Raw genomic sequence first — 21,749 nt, forward strand, 5'->3', positions numbered from 1 at the left:
AATTTACAACAGATCATATTGTATATTAATTTACGATAAAGAAAATATATACACCAATAATCCCGTTCGAAAGGGGCGATAATGCACGTGAAAATCGTCATGTAAACTACATTACCCAGAATGCCAAAAGTCTCAAAGCGACATCTGTAAGATTTTGTAAATGAGAAGAAAATACTCTCCGAAGTGCTCTAGAGACCTTTTTGTTGCAGTAAATAAATATTACACAGTTACGAGTCTTTAATGCGCAATGTCATCTCGGTACATTTTGTTTATCTGCATTATAAATTCACACACTGATGACGAAATCACTGCAGCAGTTTGGCGCTGCTAATACGCGCGACTTTTCAAAGTGCGCAATCTACTGTACTACAGCAGGCTAGCTAGCCGCTGTTAGCTGCTACCACACAAACTGTAGGTCCGCTGTTTGGCCAGCTAGCACACACGCTAACGCTACACGGTTTGTTGTGTCTAAGTAAAGATACGCGACACGAGTTTTCTTCAAATAACCCACCGCTTGTCTTTATTACCGTCGTCATTGTTGGCAAGATATTTCTTAGATGGAAACCAACAACGTTATTAGCGGTTTCCACTCCTTTTTTGGAAGTAAACAGTGGAGCAGCTGACTAGCATTTCACAAACATCATACCGCTACCTGGTTTTAGCTAACAGGTATGTGTCTGTTTGATCGCAAACACAAGTCGTAATTAAAGTTTTCCAGATGCGTCCGTTTAACTGATTCGTCCGATACTACATTTATGGATATTTGAGATTTTCTACTGTTTTTTTCTGAACCAACAGCCTCTGCGGCATCATGTCTATTGACTTCGACAGTGCTGCTCTTCAAACTCAACATGATGAGGAAGAGTACGATCAAGAGGACTATGCAAGAGAACAAGAGGTGAGGATATTACTGTGAAAAGAGCTTCTACGTGTTTAATCATACTTATTTACTCGGTGTAAATCATTATGCCCTCTGCTGTCTGTGATGTTAACCTCGTAGTATTTTGAATTTACCCCTCACAACACCTTAGGAATTGGGAATTAGACAGGGCGAAATCCTCCCTATATTATACACTTTCCCCCCTAGAAACTCAACTAAGGAGCAAAAACAATTCCACCTGTATGCCCCCATCATGTTTATCTGGGTCTAAAAAAATGTCTCACTTTAAAATTCACTTGGTATTGTTGTTAGTCATACTTTGACTATGCTGTAATGATGATTATGTTTCCTATTATATCAGCAGAAACAGTTTGTGCTCCCTCCTTAAATTATACAAATGCACTGACAGCTCCACTGCAACACAAATATTCAGTATTAATCACACACACACAATCTGTTGCACCATAAACCTGAGTCTCTATTGGCTCAAAGCAAAGACCTCCTTCCAGGTGAGTCATACAGAAACAACCTCTGCCCTGTGTTTCCCTCCTTTCTCCTTATTGAGGTTACTGTGTTTCTTATCCTGGGTCCATTAGAGTGGCGCTCGTGTGAATAACCGCTTTTTACTTGACCACGTTTTAGTGTGGTGCAACATTCATGGGACTTGCGATGAAGATTAAGCCTGAAATGGATTGTTTTTTGGAATAGTCCGTGTTGTTCAAGTTGGTCAAGTGGAAAATGTTTTCTACCATTAATTGGAATGTTTCTGCTCCAGTTAACTTTGCTATATGGTTTGAACAATGGAGTTCTTTGGGAGCAGAACGCGCCGGGAGCTAACAATATGCAAGGCATGTTTGTGATGTCTCACACAGTCTTTTCTGCAGAGAGACGAGGCTATGAGGTCATCATGCGAATTCACGCCTGAAGTGGAGGCTTTTTAAATCCTTCAGTTTCTGTGTTTTCATGACATAAAGAGGTTTTCATGACATAAAATGGGTCCTGCCTTTGTGGACACAGTAGAGGAAGTGAGGAATATTCAACAGTCCTTATGGGAAGTAAGTCTCCATTTGTGCTCCACTTGTTTTTACTTGTGGCTGGTTTTGAATCAAGCTGGGCTTGTTTGTCACTTCTGACTTGTTTTGAATCAAGCTTGGCGTGTTTCCTGCCGACACGAAGGAGGGTTTCCCGTTTGATTTGTATCAGAAAGCTACCGTGTTGACAAGACATTGTTGAGAGTGATTTGGTTCTTAGTTTGTGTTTATCTTGGCCAATATATGAGTGTATATGTGTAAATATATATGAAGAACCTTGATACAAATAAATAGCTTTTAAATCTAACAATTTCAGTAAGTGTGCCTTGTGTCAGGCAGATTGTATTGCTGCTATATTTCTTCCCTCTGCTGTTTTATAACTCTGTTGCATAGCAAACCTAGGTGACTCATTTCCATGTGCTATTTTCTGCAGCTGCACAAACTGCTCACAGACCTGCCGGATGACATGCTTGAGGACAGTAGGGACTCCTCCCCCGAGCTGGAGGAGTCTACCTGCAACAATAAAAATACTGGCAATAGGTAAAATACATGTTGATCCTCAGACATGAACTATTTAAAATTCTGAAAGACTCCAGATTCCATTTAAAACCATGCAAATTTACCATGATGATGTAATATCATTATTTGTGCCTTGTCTGCTCAGCCCACAGTCCACATGGACTCAGCCGTGGTCAGATCAACCAAGACCCACCTCTCATAAACAGGTATGGCTGGTTTGTTTTCGTTAAGAATATTTTCAAGATCTTAATTGGAACTGTAATCACTGTTAATGTCTTCCTGAAGGATTTCGGTGTTGCCTATGATGAAGGCGCTCACCATCATGCACGTGCTTATGAGGATGGATCTGTTCCGAGTAATGGACATGGGAGTCACCCTCTGCCTCACACCTGGAAGCAGCATGAACAGGATCATCATTTCAACCAGGGTGACTACACCTACACCAGTGTGGCCACAGAACAATCAACACAGGCCAATGATTTCTCCATAGACGAGTACGAGTCCAATCCCCCCATGGATTATAGTGGAGAACGAGAGCCAGATGGAGAACACAGCAACTCCCGGAACCATTTTCAAGTAAGTTACAGGTTTGACTTTATTTGCCTTTGCAGACTCACAAAATAATATTCTGACTACAATTAAAAATAACACTGAGTGGGTTTGTTTCTACTGTTTACATAGCAATAAATCACATCTTGTGTTTTGACCCACAGAATGGTTCAGGGGAAAGAGGAGTGGATCAGTACAAGGCCAGCTACAATCCTCACCAACCTAAGATGTTTAACTCACAAGCACCTCACCAAGAAGCTCAGTTTGACTCCCTGCAGAGAGAATTCCTCGACTCGGCACAGAGTGAGTCTTGCAATCTTGGTTTAGAAGTTGAATTGGGCGCACTGGGTGAAGGTGATGGGCAACTCACAGTCATATCCTATCTGAAATGTGACTTGAATTGCAAATCTGAGCAAATGTGTCCAAATATAGAGCGCCCGATATCACTGATAATATGACTGCGTTGATCTTTCATTCAGGGTGAAGTGAATGAAGTACACTTGTCAAATGTGAATATCGTGCTGTGTTTCAGAAACGGCAGATAAGGAGCAGCTTGCCCAGGTACAGATTTTAAACAAGGCTCAGCAGAGGCAAATTGAAGACTTGGAGCGAAAACAGGAGGATTCCAGGCGTACGCTGAGATACATTGAGCACCAGTTTGCAATCGTCAAAGGTTTGGTTTGTTTATCAACGTCTTATTTCATGTTAGTTGCGCGGGAAATGCTTTGTTGCAGTACTCGTCTTATGATATAGCAACACAGTTCTGTTTTCTTGTGATATTTGGAGGATAGTATTTTGTTGCTTAGTCTGATTTATTTGCAACATACAGTTAAAAGCTAAATCCGTGCTGTGGTGGCAGAACTGAAGTTCCCTTGTACATTAGTGCATTCGTGTAAGTGACATGTGTGTCCTTGTGTTGTTACTGGATGATGGATTTCTCACCAACGTAATGTCATTTGTTTTCCTTCCCTAGATGAAAAGGAGGGCTTGGCAGGAAGTCTAAAGGAGTCCACTCGCATGATTGAGGAGGCCAAGCAGAGGGAATTTCAAATGCAAAACAAATTGAAGTCCCTGGAGCAGCAAGTGGGCGTCCTGAATGAGAGAAACCAGGAGGTAAGATCTAACATCTGTGCTGAAGCAGTCCAGAGCACATGTGAATGAAGATCAGACCTTTGTCCTTGTATGACTCAAGATGATACAACAACATGCTGCGTACGTGTTTTCCATGAAAATAAATGTAATGAAGACGTCTCCTTTTGATTGCAGAACATGAAGAAGCAGATGGTGGGGGAGGCTGCGGTGGACAGCATGAAGCAGCAAATGTTGGAGCTCTGCCGCTCTGACACTCTGTCGAGAACCCGAGAGCAGCACGATCGAGACCTGACCGTCATAAGGGAGCAGCACGAGGCGGCGGTGTTGTTGCTGCAGCAGAAGCTCGACTCCACCTCTCAGGCTCTGGCGGAACAGGTCAGCGCTGTTCCCGTCATACGATGTAATCTTTAAAAGATCTGATTGATGTGGAGATGTTTTAACCGGGGCTGCGCTTTTGTCTTGTAGGCCGACGCTGGCCGGAGGTTACAGGAGCAGGTGAAGCAGCTGGAGTGCCAGAGGGAGGAGGAGCAACTCGACCGAGCCAGAGTGGTAAATGCGCTGACACAGCATCTGGAGGAGAGTCAGCAGCAATGTGCCAAGCTCCTGCAGACAGGTGAAGGATCGGCCCTGCTTGTTTACCTTTTTGTAATCCTGCTTAATCACGTTGACAGGAAATCACAGACCACATGTCCTGTCATTTTCTCTAGGTTCAGTGCAGGAAATGAGTCAGGTGCAAATTAAATTACAGCAGGCTCAATCCGCCAAGGCACTGAGTGAAAACATGAACAAAGCCTTGCAGGTTTGTATCCAAATTTGGACGCAGCCGTACTTATAATGTCGGTACTCAAAAAGGTGCAAAACAGATCAACCCTTTTCACATTTTGCCCCTGAAGGAGGATCTGACCGATCTAAAGGAGCAGATTACGCTGTACGAGTCAGCGGTGAAGCACGGCCTGATCTCGTTGGATCCGAGCAGTGACTTGGAGATTCAGATGTCTGAATCCTGTGTGGATTTAGGATTGAAGACAAGCAACTGGAAAAATGGCATTCTGCACAGGTAAACGTGTGTGTGCCGTTTGTGTGTGTACAGTAGTGTAGTAGTATTGCTCTTATTATGTCTTGTCTTTGAACGATGCTGCCAATATTCGTTGTTAAAGGTTTTCCCTTCTGTTTGTTTCAGTACCGCGTTGGCTAACCTGTCGGAGGCCAAGCTGCAGAAGGACGAGTCGTCGCGGCAGATGCGTGTGGAGATGCAGCGCTGCCTGGCCAATCTAAAGGGGAAGCGACTAAAGATCGGCCAGCTGCAGGAGGACCTTCAGCACTGTCAGGCCCGAGCAGACGAGCTGCAGAGCCAGCTGGACGAAGCCCAGCTCAGCTCTTCGGTAAGGGACTGAGACTGAACTAGTCTGTAAAATTTAGATTATTTCTCACACATACAGAACACCAGCAAACAATGCAGGTGAGATAATGAACAGTCATGGTCTCAACAAAGCCTTTTTAGTAATTAAATTCAGTTCTCCAGTCCATGCAACTGGCACCGGTGCAGACAGTGACGTTTTTTGTTTTTCCCACAGGCAAGAGAGATGAGCCAGGTGAAGCATCCAGATGTGACTGGGGTTCCTCAGAAAGAGATTGTGAGGCTACAAGAAGGCAACCAACGCTTGCAGGAACAAGTGGAGGTTTGTTGTAGTTTGATCGTCGCATCAGATGGACCCCCAATTTGAATTCTGTCTGTGCTATACGGATTTTTGCGAATGTTATTCTGTCCCAACTTTAGCTGCTAGAAGAGAAGAATAAGGAGCTAAAACAGAATGAGGAAAAGCTCAAGTTTGCCAACTTGGAGCTGTGCACCAAGATGAGGGAGATGATCCAGGAGTTGGACCAGGAGAAGCAAGAGGCAGCTCAAAGGTGAGGGACTGACAACGGAGAGAAGAGTCATAACTATATCTACCTGTAATCCTTATCCTCCAGAATAACACACACTCATTTCATTTTGTTCTTAAGATCTGAGCGGGTTCATCAGCAGTACAGGGACGACGTGGTGAACCGGGTCAAAACGGAGCTCAAGATGGAACACAGCGCTCAGGTGGATCGGCTCACGTCGCAGCACCAGCAGCAGATCCAGCAGCTACAGTACGTGCTCATTAGCTGTCATGAAGAATTTCTGTTGTCTGCAAACATTTACAACAAATGTTTGTTTCGCTTTGTTTCTTTAAACCAGAACACTGCTGTCTGAGGCCAATGATAAGATGGCGGCTGTGCAAGAGTGTTACATATCAGTGTGCAATGAAAAGAATACATTTGAGGTAAGCAGACGCAGCAAAGAGAAAACTAGATATCCAGGATTTCCTTGAGCTGTCTGTGTTTAAAATTGGTCGCCATAGATGGAGAATGAACGGTTAGGATGAATGGATTGAATAACTGATTCATATTTCCAGCAGCAAGTGAAGGAGGAAAGTGGCACAGTTGTGGAGAAACTGAGGGCTGAGCTGGAAGCACAACATCAGGCTTCAGTAGAGCAGCTCAAAGCTCTCTGGATCCAAGAGAAGCAGACTGAGATCCAGCAGCAGGGGAACTCTCAGGTAGCCTCAGCCAAGGCTGTGTGGAAGGAGGAACTGCAAGAGGTGTGACTTTCCCCACTTTCACTCACCAAATCCCTCCACCTCATCACCACAACGTCACCTCATGTTGAAATCTCGTGTTGCTTTGTTGCAGATGGAGAGGACCTGGGAGCAGAAGTTGGAGGAGGCCAAGAGACGCAAACACCCGGAGACGGCTGAGCTGACTTGTCAGACAGACGAGGGCGAGATCAGCAGGGGGGCGATTACTGCTGAAGAGCTGGACTCCCGGCTCCAGGCCCAGAAACAGCAGCTACAATCGGAAGCGGATAAAGTCAAACGCAAAGCCGTGGAGGAGGCCAGGAAACAAGCCCAGAGAGAGCTGCACCAGAAACACCTGGAGGACATGGCCAAGCAGGTCAGTCGAGAGTGGAATCCTCACTGCTGCTTGATTTAACATGTTCCTTGCATGCAATTGACATACCCATGCTACTGGAATGGCTAATGGTGTACTCTAATCTTTTAAAATAAGCTTTCCCCCTTTATCAGCCCAATTACTTCCTGTACATTACATCATTTGATTTTGTCAGTCAACTTATATGTGGCAATGTTCCAGGTTGAAGGTGCAGTAACGAGGGCCTACAGTCGCTGGATTGAGGATTTGACATCCTTACCACAGCACCAGACCATCATGCAAACAGAGAAGGCCAAGTGGGAGGAGCTACAGGAGGAGCACACACAACAACGGGTATCCCAAGCTTCCATGTTTGCGTGCGTAAATGGTGTCACTTCCTCCACGTGGACCTCAATTTACTGAGACTGTGTTTTCTAAATGTGTCAGGTGTCACAGGCCCTTAAGGAGGCGAAGGAGCAGTGGAGTGAAAGACATAAGAACCAGCTGGAGGGGCAGCGCACTGAAGCCCAGAGGGCGGAGGATCTCCAAGAGGAGGTGGCAGCGCTCCAGAGCCAGCTGGAGCAACTGAGAGGCGAGCAGACGACGCTACTGAAAGCCGAGCTGGCCGGAGCTCGAGCGGCCTGGACCCGAGACAAACAGCAGGAGATCTCCATCGTCCAGGTTCGCTGCGAGCAGGCGTATCGCACCAAGCTGGAGCAGGCTCTGCAGCGGGCCAGGGAGGACGCCGACCTCCAGAGGAAGGAGCTGCTCCTCCAGGCGGAAGGTCAGCTACTGCAGGCGCGCGAGGAGGCGCGGCGGCGTCAAAGCGCAGAGAAAGAGCAGGCCCAGAGGCAGCAGATGAGGGTGGAGTTACTCGCCGAACTTCAGGCTGCGCTGGCAGAGGTCCAGGCACAGCTGCTCAAGGATTCCAGATCGGATCAGCGTGACACTGAAGCATCCATCAGGGCCCGCGGAGCCGCCACAGAGGGCAGCATAACCCACATCATCCACTTATTCTGCAAAGACATGATCAACAAAGCCGTGTCCCAGGCCAAGAAGGAGTGGAAGAGAGTGAGTTAGACTTCCTCCCCTGGAGTGATTCTGCTCAGCAACTGATTTACAGCCGCCAAAGGCAAACTTTACAATGTTGCAACACTAAAATTGTAATGGAATGTTGCTGCATGTATAAATGGTAATGGATATTCTACATTGCTGTACTTTGATGCACTATATTTCCGTTTACTCTCTACCTTTTTGCCCACACAGATCAGTGAAGAAAGGCTGAGCTCTGTGTTGAAACAAACACTGGAGCAGCATAAGCGAGACATGGACGAAGTGCAAAGTATGAAACACGGCTCACACGGCGTCAACTCCGCCTCACGCACACTCGGTCTCAAACCACAACATGCAGGATTAACACTTAACATGCCAATATTCTCTGCAATTTCCAGACACTTGGTCTCAAAGGACAGAGCAGGGTCGGTGTAGGAAAGAGTGTGTCGCAGGCGTCGCCAAGCTGCAGAGGAAAAACCAGGAGCTGCAGAGACACTTGGAGAAAGCCTGCCGTCAGCTGCAGCACAGCGTCGGAGAGCACAAGGCGGGGTTGCGACATCTCAAAGGTACAGTATGACGTGCGTTTAGGTCAATATTTGTTCAGACGACACCTATTTGTGTTGTTTCAATGCGCTGTGTCTTTATTCCAGGTGAGCACGAAAGCAGCGTGCAGAAGTTGAAGGAGGAACATCTGCAACAGCTGGAGGAAGTGAAGCGTTCCACTGAATCCACAGGGTCAGTTGTGTTAGTTTTATCCAGTTTAACACTTTACACCGCATTCCAAGTTATTATGCAAATGATATTTCTCAGATTTTCCTAAATAGTCGACGCAAATGACACTACATGTATAATTTAAGTCATCAACCGTTGGAGTATAATTCAAATTTTATTGAACAAACCTCCAAATGATAACAGGATTTTTTTTTTTAAATAAAAATCTCAAAATGCACTGTTCCAAATGATTATGCACAACAGAGTTTCAAAACATTTTATAGGTTGTAAAGACAGGCCGAGTTACATGTTAACCCCTTCTTCCATGCATCCATCCATTGAACTTGTGAGTTTTTGGAGAGTTTCTGGTTGAATTTCAATTCAGGAAGTCTGAATAGCCTCCTAGAGCTGCCTCCCACCTTCATAGATCTTTTGCTTGAAGATGCTCCAGAGGCTCTCAATAGGGCAGGTCAGGGGAAGATGGGGGCCACACCAAGAGTTTCTCTCCTTTTATGCCCATAGCAGCCAATGACACAGAGGTATTGTTTGCAGCATGAGGCACGGCTCTTCTTTTTGTACCACAGAAGAAAGTGGTCAGTCAGGAACCCCTATATACTTTGCCAAGGTCATTTTCATTCCTTCAGGGACCCTAAAGGGGCCTACCAGCTCTCTCCCCATGATTCCAGCCCAAAACATGACTTGTTGCGACATGTCCACCATCCACTACTCCATCCATCTGGACCATCCAGGGTTGCGCGGCACTCATCAGTAAACAAGACAGTTTGAAAATGAGTCTTCATGTATTTCTGAGCCCACTGCAACCGTTTCTGCTTGTGAGCATTGTTTAGGTGGCCGCATAGGTTTACGCACAACTGCAAACCTCGTGGGCTCAAAGGTTCGCGGGATTCCAGAGGGCACCAGCGGCTTCAGATACCTGTTTGCTGCTTTGTAATGGCATTTTAGCAGCTGCTCTCCTAATCCGATGAGTTTGTCTGGCAGAAACCTTCCTCGTTATGCCTAGTTTTCCTTTGATTGGGCTCACCTGGCAAACTAATTATCACAGGTGCCTGAGATTGATGTCAACGAGCCAAAGAGCCCTGAGACACAATACCATCCATGAGTTCAACTGAAAAACAAAGTATTAAATGTTTAAGACACTTAAATCCAATTTGCATAATAATTTGGAACGCGGCGTGTTATTTTATTTATTTTTTAGGTTTTTGAGATAATAGAATAAATGACAGAAGTATTTTTCAATATCTCAAAATGTTTATATTGTTCTTGTTTTGATTCTTTCCCTAAGGACAAAACAAATCCAAGTCAGAGTGCTTTATGTGCAAGTCTGTTTCAATATTCATTTATTCAAACGATGAAATTCTCCTTTTTTTCTCTTGAAGGAGTTCCCAGCAAAATCCTCCGCTTTGCCTCAAGGAGATGAAGCAGCAATATCAGACAGCAGTCGACAAGATCAGAGGTTTGTCACGTCGCTGTTGTAAGATGAAGCTCTGCTCAACGTGCTTACATGTGTGTGTTGACCTACCTGAAGAGGTTGCGGACCTCAATTCAACAGAAGCTATTGTAGCCATCAACCCTCCGGGGCACTATCTCCTTCCTCTTCCTCGGTGAATGACAGCGGTTGTGTTTGCGGTTGCAGGAGACATGCTGCGGTATCTCCAGGAGAGCAGGGAGCAAGCGGCTGAGATGATCCGTGTGGAGGTGCTGAAGGAGAGGCAAGACACCGCCAGGAAGATGCGGCGCTACTATCTGACCTGTCTGCAGGACTTACTGGAGGATGGAGGAAAGGCTACAGGGTGAGAAGCATTCATATTCCTATACATTGTTGGCTTTGTTGTGGTTCTTCATACTGATGTTACTGAGCTTCCTCTCTCCCTCAGAGCTGAAAAGAAAATCATCAGCGCAGCGAGCCGGCTGGCTGCCATGGCCAGAGTGCTGGAGACGCCTGTCAAGAGTAAATCGGGAAAGAACCACAGTTTACCAAGTGAGTCCTGTTTAGATCCACTTATTATCTATTCCATATCCATCTATGTTCTGTATTAACTGGTGATTCTGCCACTTGCTGCACTCCAAACACAGGTTTAATTGCAATCCCATCTACACTAACTGAGCATCAGGAGGAGAGCCACAGGGAAGAGACATTCCCTGCTTCGAACCGTAAAGCGTCTGAGCCTCCTCAGCAGAAGGCCTCTGCCTCCCAGCTGGATCCTGCCCATATGTCTGTGAAGAGTAAGAGTAAGAGCAGAGCAGAGCGCCGTGTCAACACAGAGGCGCAGAGCCATCCTCTCCCCACGCAGGAGGCTCCCGTCAGAGACCGCAGCCCCAGCGACTGGAGTTTGAGCAGTAGCGACTCGGACTCGAGCGTCCAAGTCCCCAGACTCTCTTACCCGGGAAAGAAAGTGGAAACGGTGAAGCCATTTTCCGTGTGTGCGTCGGCCAGTGACATCGCAGAGTTTGGGGGTCTGACGCCCGACAGTTCTGACCTGACGGTTTATAATGAAATCGCCAAGATGCCAAAGTCCTTGACCTTTCACAGTGCGAAGATGAGCACACACAGAGAGCCCACCCCGGGCTCCGAGGCCCAGAGAGAGTACAGGGTCGGTTCTAGGGGTCCGTTCTCTGAGTTGAGACAGCGCCAGCGGGACAGTGGCTTTGACAGTCCTTTCTACCAAAAATGACAAAGTGCAGGATCGCTCTTAAGTCAAGTGCAGAGAAAGACTCGACCTCACCTTGTGCCTCGATTGCCTTAATCCAGTGTATCCCGTTTACATGTCGTGCCACTGGTGCCTACATAGTTGTCTTAATGTGTGTTTACATTTCAAATAGTTAGACTCTGTCGCCTCATCTAACTGAATACACTCCAGTGTTAACAGACAGCTGCCCAGAGGACCTTCATCTTTGCCCTCCTTCTACCTTTAACTATAACTGTTGAAGCTGTGATGAAGTCAATGAGTGACAGTGAGGGTTTAGAGTTAGTGTCTCATTGTAGGTCATTGGGATGTAGATGGACACAGATTGACCCAGGGGAATGTAAACCAGCTCGGACCTGTGAGGCATCGACCCTCACTGGTTCAAAGACATTCTTGTTTAAGTGAAATAGCTTCTTGCTCAGGTTGCTTTTAAACTCACTCAACTGTAGATTTCTTCTTTTTTTCTCCTCATAAAATATTTTATTTAAAGTTTATAAGATATGCTGTGCATTGATATAAATAAAAGGTTTTTTTCAAATTGCTTGTGAAGTTTGGTCATGATCAGTTACAACTTATCTTAGCCTGAAAGAATGTGTGTGTGTGTGTGTGTCTGTCAAAATAGTGGAAACGCCTATCAGTAACACGCAGTCTTGTACCAATACACAAACAGGTTTGTGCTTGTGACTATCTCAAGGAAAAGAGGCAACTGAATGTATGTTCAGTTGCATTCTGGGACTCGGGGGGTTAACTTGCGCTGTAACCCGTATTTAATCATTTTATAACCTGTGGCTGTGAAATTTTACGCTCCTCCTCCTTGATTGCACCTCTAGAAGCCCTGACAGGAGTTGTCTGCAGGAGAAAACATGCTGCTCTTCATAGTTTGCGCTGCCTTCTCTCTGCTGGGCTTTTACATTCTTTGTCCTTACATTTTACAAGATGCATTACACGTCATCTGGAGGCTGAAGGTAAAACGCACCTTGGACAAGTACAGGGAGACTAATTTCACCATCCTGGACAAGTTCCTGGAGCGGGTGAAGACGCAGCCACGCAAGCCTTTCATCCGCTTCAAAGATGAAACTTTATCCTACCAAGATGTCGATAAGGCGAGTAACCGAGCTGCCAGAGTGTTTCTGCAGAATGGAACCAAAGAAGGAGAAACGGTGGCGCTGTTCCTCGCCAATGATCCCGCGTTCCTCTGGCTTTGGTTGGGTTTGGTGAAGATCGGATGTTCCGCCGCTTTTCTCAACTACAACATCAGATCCAAGTCCCTGCTGCACTGCCTTCAATGCAGTGGAGCCAAGACTCTGGTTGCAGCTGAGGGTGAGTAAGTCACAAGTTAGGGCCTGAAACATTCAGCTTCTAGTCCGTAACAGTTATCGAATGCAATGACGGTAATCTTTTGTTGAACCTGGTTCTGGAAAATAACACTAAGAGCTGATTCACATGATTGTAATCTTTGGTTTGGAGCACGTAAGTATTCCCCGGGGAAAAACAGTCAAGTCACAACTCATAAAGTGGCTCATGTCCAACTCTGGGTTTCCTCATCCACAATGATATGAAATAAAAAGAGTTAATCCCCTAATATATTGAAAAGTAATTACCAGAGCATGTGAAAGAAAATAGTGATTGACATGTTCTTTTAAATGAAATACAGGTTTGCCTTCTGTTTTGTAGAAGTCACATTGTACTAGAGGTGTTTGATTTGTTTGTGTTTTGATGCACATCATCTGCATTTATTTGAGTTCAAGTTGCAGCTCTGTTAGTCATAAAATGGACAAACTAGGTCTGTGTGCAGGGAATATGTATTGCTGGCTGTCAGCCATGGTTGTGACCCTAAACTAGTTCAGCAGCAACCCCACTCCCTTGATTTGCTCTGGAGATTTCTTTATAAACAATATAATACTATACTGTAAATCACTATAAATCCTCAGTATCAATATCTCTGTGCAGAACATGTGGATGTTTTCTCTCCCAGAGTTGCAGGATGCCGTGGATGACATCATGCCCAGTCTGTTGGAACAGCAGGTCACCGTGTTCATCCTGACTGAGAGCTGCGAACGTGCAAACATGAAGAGCCTCAAAGACAAAGTGAGCCAGGCCTCCTCTGAACCGCTCCCCAAGGACTTACGGGCACATTTAACCCTGATGAGTCCAGCGGTCTACATATACACATCAGGGACGACAGGTGAGCTCTCACAGGTGTTAATGTTCAGGATCTGTGCTCAGATGTGCATGAACTCACCTTTGTATTCTCTCTAACAGGGCTTCCTAAAGCAGCAGTGATCAGCCATCTCAGACTTTGGGTTGTTGGTTTTTATCAGTTCATTGTCGGAGTGAACTCAAATGATGTGGTTTACGTCAGCCTCCCTCTTTATCACACTACCGGATTCATGGCGTGCACTGCCGCCATTGAGAGAGGTATACACATATTCTTCAAAATGCCATTTCAAAAGCATGATAATGGTGGTGGATGGTTTTGTTAAAATGATGTCATTGCCGTTTGCAGGTATCACCGTCGCACTGAGAAGTAAGTTTTCTGCGTCTCAGTTCTGGGATGACTGCAGAAAATATGACGTCACTGTCATACAGTACATAGGGGAAGTCATGCGTTATCTCTGCAACACGCCAAAGGTACGTATGTCACAGCAGTGTCCGTGTCCCATCAAAGGTCACTAGAGAGGGGCAGCCTGCGCTTACAGTGTAACTTTCCTCCTTAACAGAAAGACAACGATCAAAGTCACAAAGTAAGACTGGCTGTCGGTAACGGCCTGAGAGCAGACGTATGGAGAGATTTCATAAATAGGTTTGGAAACGTCCAAATGTTTGAGTTTTATGGAGCAACAGAGGGGAACATTGGTCTGTGGAACTACACCGGCAGGGTTGGTGCCATTGGACGGGACACTATTTTCCAGCGGGTAAAAGTGCATCTTTTATTTCATATTGTTACATAAACTGTCAATCAATAAGTAAACCATTAAGTGAAGGTTTGACATTGTTTTGTCACACAGTGCATAATGTCTTATGCTCTCATCAAATGTGACACAGTCACAGGAGAGCCTGTGAGGGATCCATCAGGTTTCTGTATAAAGGCAAAAGGTGCGTTAACCCTTTTCAACCTTAATTTCTCCACCGGCACATCCACTGTAGTGGCCCCTTTGCTTTACTGTCACCTTTATATAACAATGCAAACACACACATACACACACACACATTATTGTGGGAATAAAGTTGACCGTGATTGTATTCATTGTGTTGACCTCAGGTGAGCCTGGACTTCTAGTGTCTGAAATAACACAGAGGGCGCCATTTGGTGGTTATGCGAGAGATCTACAGCAGACCGAGAAGAAGAGGCTGCACAACGTCTTCAAGACAGGAGACATATACTTCAACACCGGTGATATGATGATCATGGATGAGGATAACTTCTTCTACTTTCACGATCGCACTGGAGACACATTTAGGTAGTTTTCTGCTTTTTGTTTTACTCACCAAGTTAAATGTTTGTGTCAACCCAGCATTCACCTTTCCTTTATCATTTTTGGTCCACAGGTGGAAAGGAGAGAATGTCGCAACCACTGAGGTGTCTGATGTTATGACAGCAACTGAATGTATTCAAGAAGCCAACGTGTATGGAGTTAATGTACCAGGTAATTACATAAACAAAGGAGGACCCAGAATTGAGCCTTGTGGCACACCAATAGTAGTGAGATGACTACAAAATTGACTGGCCTGCCTTTTTAATGAATTCTCTCCCAGGTCAGGAGGGGAGGGCTGGAATGGCTGCCATCACTCTAAGAGAAGGGCAGAAGTTTGACTCCAGAAGTGTTTGTCAGCATGTCCAAAACCTCCTGCCAGCCTACGCAAGACCGAGATTTATAAGGATTAAGGTACATTGACTGCAGTGGCTCCACAGCATTTTGAAGCGTCAGTTCCTCCTGAAATGTGATCACTCTTTCTCATACGTGTATTGTGATTGGTTATAGACCATGCTGGAAACTACAGGCACGTTCAAGAATTTGAAGGGGAAGCTGGTGGAGGAGGGCTTCAATCCAAATAACATAACTGAGCCACTCTACTTTCTGCATGAAGAGGAAAAGAATTACATCCCACTCACACAGGAAATATACGCGTCAGTTCTAACAGGAAAAAGCAGAATTTAAAGCTGCCATGCTTCCATGATTTGATGCAGAAAAGGTAAATTTCATGTTGTATGATCAACAATACTTGCTTTGCAGTGCTCATTGTGTTAACCTTTCTTTACTTCATAATGTATTTGTTGTTTGTATGATTTCTAGACCCCAGAATTTACCACACACCCGTTTGCTTATTACTGGGTTGATTCAACATTCGTATGATTACCTAGGGTTACGACCCGGATGTCTAGGGAAGAGGGAAGCAACATTAACTTTTATTGGCAGATTGAAATGTAATTTATTGTTACAAAAAGATAGTACACCTTAATTGCTTTAACTGATTAAACTGTTTACTAATTGGAATAACACAAATGCAGAAACAAACCAAAAACAACTGCAGAGCAATCAAGCACAATCACAATAAAAACAGGGTCGTCCAATCAGGGGGAAATGAAGCAGGCCGAAGGTGAGCCAATCTGGCACGGATGGGCTGGCTCGGCTCTGCCTCCACAGGAACAGCCAAGCCCGGTGTTGGAACAGCACAGTCCGGGCTGCATAACAATCATCCTATTCAGTGAGAGAGACAGAGAGAGGGACAGAGATACAAACAACCTATTCAGAAAGCAACAGCCGTAAAACCTGGTAATTCATATTTTATTTGACCACATATTCTGGTCAATTTTAAGATTAGCATTGATTGAAGTGTTATGCCTCTGAATCATGGACATTAAACCAGTTCTCTAACATGAAAGCACATCACACAGGCAGTATTCTTCCAAACAATAACTCAGGACAAATGCATGTCAAATAAACTACAACAGCTCTTACTAGTGGCCAAATTAGCTACAACACATCTAATCCTTCTTTAATTGATTCATTAAGGCACTGGACATTTTGGGAATTTTAAACTGAATGACAGTTTTAGTTGTTATATTTTAATGTTTTGTATGTTGTATCATAAGAGCTTTACAAAGGGAAGACTGTTATATTGGGTTGTACAGGTGAATCTAATACACGCAGTGAAATTTATCAGCAGCAGCCACGCCTATGTGCTAATGATGTGTCAAACTCAATAAAAAATTATTAAAGGGAAATTTGTCCTTTTTTATTATAATGTTAATGATAACGATACAATACAGGAATAAAACGTCTTTAATGCAGGATTGCTGTGGTTTTGCTGAAGGTCTTACATAATATCATCCTGATAATAGAGAGCCAATGGGACACAGAGGCTGTGTTGGGTCCAAAAGTGACACATTCTTTTGACCCTAAGCTATTATTTTTGTTCATACATGCTGTAAATATCACAGCACAGAGACAAACAACATGAGAAGAACAGATCATTGTTCTTAAGACAATGCTCTCCTATGATCTGTTAATTTCACCAGTTGAATGGATGGAGTGAGTTTTGTTTTGTTTTCCATCTCTAGTCGCAGTTAAAACAAGGATACCCTTTCTCATAAATGATCAAATGTTTTGTCTACTCTCCTCTGTTCGCTTATAGCAGAAAATGCACACCAAGCTGACAACTGTGAACATTTTTACATTATCTCCCGACCTGACCATGACCTCTCTCCACTCCTCTGTGTCTCTTTCTGCTCCTCCACACACCGTTATCTGCCTTACATAAAAGCATTACAGTGGCTGTAACAGTGTGACTCCAGTCTTCTACAGGCAAACATGCTGCTGGTCGGGTTGGTTTGTGCTGCGCTCCTCCTGCTGGGTCTTTACATTCGCTGGCCATACTTCTTACAAGATGTCCAACACTTTATCCGCACTTTAAAAGTCGGATACCGTCTTTCCAAATACAGGGAGACTAATTACACCATCCTGGACAGGTTTCTGGAGCGGGTGAAGACGCATCCACGCAAGCCCTTCATCCGCTTTGAAGATGAAACTTTATCCTACCAGGATGTGGATAAAGTGAGTAACCGAGCTGCCAGAGTGTTTCTGCAGAATGGAATCAAAGAAGGAGAAACGGTGGCGTTGTTCCTTGGAAATCAACCGGCTTTCATCTGGCTTTGGTTGGGCTTGGTGAAGATCGGATGTCCTGCCGCTTTTCTCAACTTCAACATCCGATCCAAGTCACTGCTGCACTGCATCCAATGCAGCGGAGCCAAGACTCTGGTTGCAGCTGAAGGTGAGTGATGGATCTCTGTCAAAGAATGAAGATATGTGATTAAGGGCAGTGGCTCAGTCCATAGGGGATTCAGCTTGGGAACCGGAGGGTCGCCAGTTCGAGTCCCGTATGGATCAAGAAAGTGGACTGACAGCTGGAGAGTTGCCAGTTTGCCTCCAGGACACTGCCGAGGTGCCCTTGAGCAAGGCACCGAACCCCTAACACTGCTCCACGGGCGCCGTATAATGGCTGCCCTGCACCCCCTCTGTGATGTTTGTGTGTGTGTGATATGAGGGGGTGCAAGATACATTTCAATTGCATGCGATTTGCTGTGAATTGCATGCAAAATGACGATTAATAAAGTATCTTAAATCTTAAATCTTAACGTGGTGCAACCGGAAAGCAACAGGTTTTATGTCATCACGTTCAAGATGAGCTTTGTTTAAGGGATAGGGGTCTATGTTGGGGTTTAGGGGTCAGCATCTGTGGGAAGTAAGCTGTGTGTGTGTGTGTGGTTTTATCAGTCAACAAAACCTAGGATCAGCAACATATTTTCTTTTCCTATTTAAAACATCCAGATAATTGATTGATCAGTATCACCAAAATGTCATACTACTTTCATATAGTTGTAAATTCAGACTCAATCATTTGCCAACATGGGGTTACAATTCCAATAATAAAACACGGTGACGTTGGGTTGGATTCAGAAGTTAAACAAAGTAAAAGAATATACACAGCAAAGAACTTCAAATACTATAGAGTAAATGTAAAGTGTGTAGTGGGCATAGTTTATGTAACATAAACTACAAATCATTAACAACCCTCATGATTGTATCAGTTGTATCAGAACATGTGTATGTTTTCTCTCCTAGAGTTGCAGGATGCCGTGGATGACATCATGCCAAGTCTGTTGGAACAGCAGGTCACCGTGTTCATCCTGACTGAGAGCTGCGAACGTGCAAACATGAAGAGCCTCAAAGACAAAGTGAGCCAGGCCTCCTCTGAACCGCTCCCCAAGGACGTACGGGCACATTTAACCCTGATGAGCCCAGCGGTCTACATATACACATCAGGGACGACAGGTGAGCTCTCACAGGTGTTAATGCTCAGGATCTGTGCTCAGATGTGCATGAACTCACCTTTGTATTCTCTCTAACAGGGCTTCCTAAAGCAGCAGTGATCAGCCACCTCAAAGTTTGGAGCATATGTGTCCTGATGTGTGTGACAGGAGTGAACTCCAAAGATGTGCTCTACACCTGCCTCCCTCTCTATCACATCACCGCATTCATCGGATGCACTGCAGCCATTGAGAGAGGTATACAAGTCTTTTCGATTTAAAGTAAACTTCATCAGCATAAACGATGATGTTTTTGTCCTGTGATGGCTGTGTGCAGGGATCACCATCGCTTTAAGTAGAAAGTTTTCTGCGTCTCAGTTCTGGGACGACTGCAGGAAATACGACGTCACTGTCGTACAGTACATAGGTGAACTTATGCGTTATCTCTGCAACACGCCAAAGGTATGTAGCCTGAATGACAGCACTCATATTTTTGACATATTTATGACATCATGAAAGGCCACCAGGTGTTACAGTGTTTGGTCTCATTTTTCTCACTGACAGAAAGACAATGATCGGAGCCACAAAGTAAGACTGGCAGTCGGTGGTGGGATCAGATCAGATGTGTGGAGAGATTTCTCAAACCGGTTTGGAAACGTCAAAATCGTAGAGGTTTACGGCGCAACGGAGGGGAATTTTGGTCTGTATAACTACACTGGCAAGCTTGGTGCTATTGGACGGGACACGTTTTTCCAGCGGGTAAAAGTGTAATTTCTCATTTGACACTGAGGTCCAAATGTAAAAACACATACTAATACAGATTGTTTTGTCAAGCAGATGCTGATTTCTTATGCGCTCATCAAATTCGACGCTATCACAGGAGAGCCTGTGAGGGATCCATCAGGTTTCTGCATAAAGGCCAAAGGTCTGTAACACTTTGTAATCCAAATCATTTAAGCTACAGCACTTTCATTTGACCATCTCTGTACTGGTTCTCTTGACCTCAGGTGAGCCTGGACTTCTGGTGTCTGAAATAACACAGAAAATGCCATTTGCCGGTTATGCGAGAGATCTACAGCAGACTGAGAAGAAGAGGCTGCACAACGTCTTCAAGAGAGGAGACATGTACTTCAACACTGGTGACATGATGATCATTGATAGAGATAACTTCATCTACTTTCATGATCGCACTGGAGACACCTTTAGGTCATTTTCTGCTTTTTGTTTTACTCACCAAGTTAAACGCTTGTGTCAACCCAGCATTCACCTTTCCTTTATCATTTTTGGTCCACAGGTGGAAAGGAGAGAATGTCGCAACCACTGAGGTGTCTGATGTTTTGACAGCAACTGAATGTATTCAAGAAGCCAACGTGTATGGAGTCAATGTACCAGGTAATTACATAAACAAAGGAGGACCCAGGATTGAGCCTTGTGGCACACCGATTGTAGTGAGGTGACTAAAAAACTGACTGGCATTCCTTTTTTAATGAATTCTCTCCCAGGTCAGGAGGGGAGGGCTGGAATGGCTGCCATCACTCTAAGAGAAGGGCAGAAGTTTGACTCCAGAAGTGTTTGTCAGCATGTCCAAAACCTCCTGCCAGCCTACGCAAGGCCACGATTTATAAGGATTAAGGTACATTGATTGCAGTGGCTTCATCATCATTCATCATCATTTGGTTCCTCCTGAAAAGTGATCACTGATTCTCATACATGGCTGTGTTGTGATTGGTTACAGAACATTCTAGAAACTACAGGCACGTTCAAGAATTTGAAGGGGAAGCTGGTGGAGGAGGGCTTCAATCCAAATAACATAACTGAGCCACTCTACTTTCTGCATGAAGGGGAAAAGAATTACATCCTACTCACACAGGAAATATACAATTCTGTTCTAACAGGAAAGCTCAGAATTTAAAGTGAGTTTTGTTTTCACTCCCATTGAAAACCTGAAGAAATCTATGGAAACTTCAGCCAAACTGATCTCAGCTCTTGTGACTAAGTACAAACTAACTGTTAATTCAGACGTAGTCGTTGCAAATTCTCATGCGTTCGCTTTTGTTCAGGCTTGTTCTGGTTTGGTTTACGGCCTTTTACATTAGACTGCTAACAGATTACCACTGTTGACATTAATTTGAGTTACTGTTACTTTCCTGGCCATCTTCCTTCGACCTTCATCATTTACAGGCTGTTTTTAGATATTTTCCACTAACAAATCAAACAGTGGGAGTGTTTCATTTTTCTTATACGCATGACATGGCTGGTGATCTAATAGTTAAAAAGTGTGTAGCTTTAACCGCTTCAGTACCTGGTTACAGATCATTAATAATTTTACCAATGATTGTTTGGTATTATTTAAAGACTAACATTGATTAATAACTTGAATGATTTGCCACTGTCAGCAAGATCATTTTGATTAGTTGTCTTGTATGACTGAGCACCACAGTAATTTACGTACCTGCTGGTGTTCTGGGTTAAGTAGATTAACACATAAATGCACCTTCAGCCCACAAGTCAACCAAGTTCAAACTGTATGAACCACTTATCGCCAGCAGGTGGCAGCAGGGCCATTCTTGCTTTCTTCCTCAGCTCTCTGAGGCAGTGGCCTGAACTGAGAGGTCATGATACAATCTGACCTGATTTTTGAAAATATAAACAAGAGAATTATCATTTCCACCTATTTCGGTTGAGTTTTTTGTATTTCTCATCCGCTTTTGGTTTCCTTTTTATCTTTTACAAACAAACTGCTTTTGCGCTTGTTTTTGTCCAGTTCCAGTGAAGCACAATCACCTTGTGTCAGACCTGTAATCCAGCGTGCCGTGTTGTTCTAGAGAGGACTTTTCAGTCGGTTGGTGCTGATCTCTTGTTTGTTTAAGCAGAGTGTGAGTGCAGGAATAGCAGGCGAGCCGAGGATTAAAAGCGAGAGAGCCTGTTAGAGCACAAACTGCTTGATG

The 21,749-nt window shown here is 44.5% G+C and overlaps 3 protein-coding genes across 6 annotated transcripts; all 3 read left to right on the plus strand.

The window, feature by feature from the left end:
* The first annotated feature begins 375 nt into the window (after positions 1–375).
* On the plus strand, positions 376–11,995 carry cep152 (centrosomal protein 152). Of its 4 annotated transcripts, none has more exons than XM_076142611.1 (28): positions 376–669; positions 799–898; positions 2,345–2,451; positions 2,576–2,636; positions 2,716–3,006; positions 3,144–3,282; positions 3,512–3,652; positions 3,953–4,092; positions 4,246–4,446; positions 4,537–4,684; positions 4,779–4,870; positions 4,965–5,128; positions 5,252–5,453; positions 5,646–5,750; positions 5,849–5,979; positions 6,076–6,204; positions 6,293–6,377; positions 6,510–6,695; positions 6,787–7,047; positions 7,246–7,377; positions 7,471–8,094; positions 8,290–8,365; positions 8,475–8,642; positions 8,727–8,811; positions 10,185–10,261; positions 10,442–10,598; positions 10,683–10,786; positions 10,882–11,995. In XM_076142611.1, exons 2-28 carry the CDS (start codon positions 812–814, stop codon positions 11,478–11,480), a joined length of 4,692 nt encoding a protein of 1,563 aa, XP_075998726.1. In that variant the 5' UTR covers positions 376–669; positions 799–811; the 3' UTR covers positions 11,481–11,995. The 4 variants fall into 4 exon arrangements, with proteins under 4 accessions (XP_075998726.1, XP_075998728.1, XP_075998727.1 ...); XM_076142613.1 differs by having other exon boundaries at positions 6,513–6,695; XM_076142612.1 differs by having other exon boundaries at positions 376–898.
* Positions 11,996–12,188: 193 nt separating this feature from the next.
* Positions 12,189–16,712, plus strand: LOC142991719 (long-chain fatty acid transport protein 2-like). Its single transcript, XM_076141803.1, has 10 exons — positions 12,189–12,812; positions 13,468–13,677; positions 13,755–13,910; positions 13,999–14,123; positions 14,213–14,407; positions 14,501–14,588; positions 14,755–14,953; positions 15,042–15,139; positions 15,249–15,379; positions 15,476–16,712. Exons 1-10 carry the CDS (start codon positions 12,356–12,358, stop codon positions 15,650–15,652), a joined length of 1,836 nt encoding a protein of 611 aa, XP_075997918.1. The 5' UTR covers positions 12,189–12,355; the 3' UTR covers positions 15,653–16,712.
* Positions 16,713–17,305: 593 nt separating this feature from the next.
* Positions 17,306–20,713, plus strand: LOC142992032 (long-chain fatty acid transport protein 2-like). Its single transcript, XM_076142294.1, has 10 exons — positions 17,306–17,765; positions 18,617–18,826; positions 18,904–19,059; positions 19,139–19,263; positions 19,366–19,560; positions 19,639–19,726; positions 19,809–20,007; positions 20,096–20,193; positions 20,304–20,434; positions 20,537–20,713. Exons 1-10 carry the CDS (start codon positions 17,306–17,308, stop codon positions 20,711–20,713), a joined length of 1,839 nt encoding a protein of 612 aa, XP_075998409.1.
* The last annotated feature ends 1,036 nt before the right edge of the window (positions 20,714–21,749 follow it).

The sequence above is a fragment of the Genypterus blacodes genome, unplaced genomic scaffold (genome assembly GCF_046128005.1).
Source record: "Genypterus blacodes isolate CSIRO-AG114 ecotype Tasmania unplaced genomic scaffold, CSIRO-AGI_Gbla_v1 ptg000021l_1, whole genome shotgun sequence".
NCBI lineage: Eukaryota > Metazoa > Chordata > Actinopteri > Ophidiiformes > Ophidiidae > Genypterus > Genypterus blacodes.

What these genes read in the sequence shown, in the direction of transcription:
- cep152 (XM_076142612.1), top strand. Translation starts at nt 812, where the DNA reads ATGTCTATTGACTTCGACAGTGCTGCTCTTCAAACTCAACATGATGAG. An exon ending in TGCCAAGCTCCTGCAGACAG is followed by an intron (nt 4,685 to 4,778) that starts GTGAAGGATCGG and finishes CATTTTCTCTAG; the next exon opens with GTTCAGTGCAGGAAATGAGT. An exon ending in GATGGAGGAAAGGCTACAGG is followed by an intron (nt 10,599 to 10,682) that starts GTGAGAAGCATT and finishes TCTCTCCCTCAG; the next exon opens with AGCTGAAAAGAAAATCATCA.
- LOC142992032 (XM_076142294.1), top strand. Translation starts at nt 17,306, where the DNA reads ATGCTGCTGGTCGGGTTGGTTTGTGCTGCGCTCCTCCTGCTGGGTCTT. An exon ending in CACTGCAGCCATTGAGAGAG is followed by an intron (nt 19,060 to 19,138) that starts GTATACAAGTCT and finishes GGCTGTGTGCAG; the next exon opens with GGATCACCATCGCTTTAAGT. An exon ending in GTATGGAGTCAATGTACCAG is followed by an intron (nt 20,194 to 20,303) that starts GTAATTACATAA and finishes ATTCTCTCCCAG; the next exon opens with GTCAGGAGGGGAGGGCTGGA.
- LOC142991719 (XM_076141803.1), top strand. Translation starts at nt 12,356, where the DNA reads ATGCTGCTCTTCATAGTTTGCGCTGCCTTCTCTCTGCTGGGCTTTTAC. An exon ending in CACTGCCGCCATTGAGAGAG is followed by an intron (nt 13,911 to 13,998) that starts GTATACACATAT and finishes TGCCGTTTGCAG; the next exon opens with GTATCACCGTCGCACTGAGA. An exon ending in TTTCTGTATAAAGGCAAAAG is followed by an intron (nt 14,589 to 14,754) that starts GTGCGTTAACCC and finishes TGTTGACCTCAG; the next exon opens with GTGAGCCTGGACTTCTAGTG.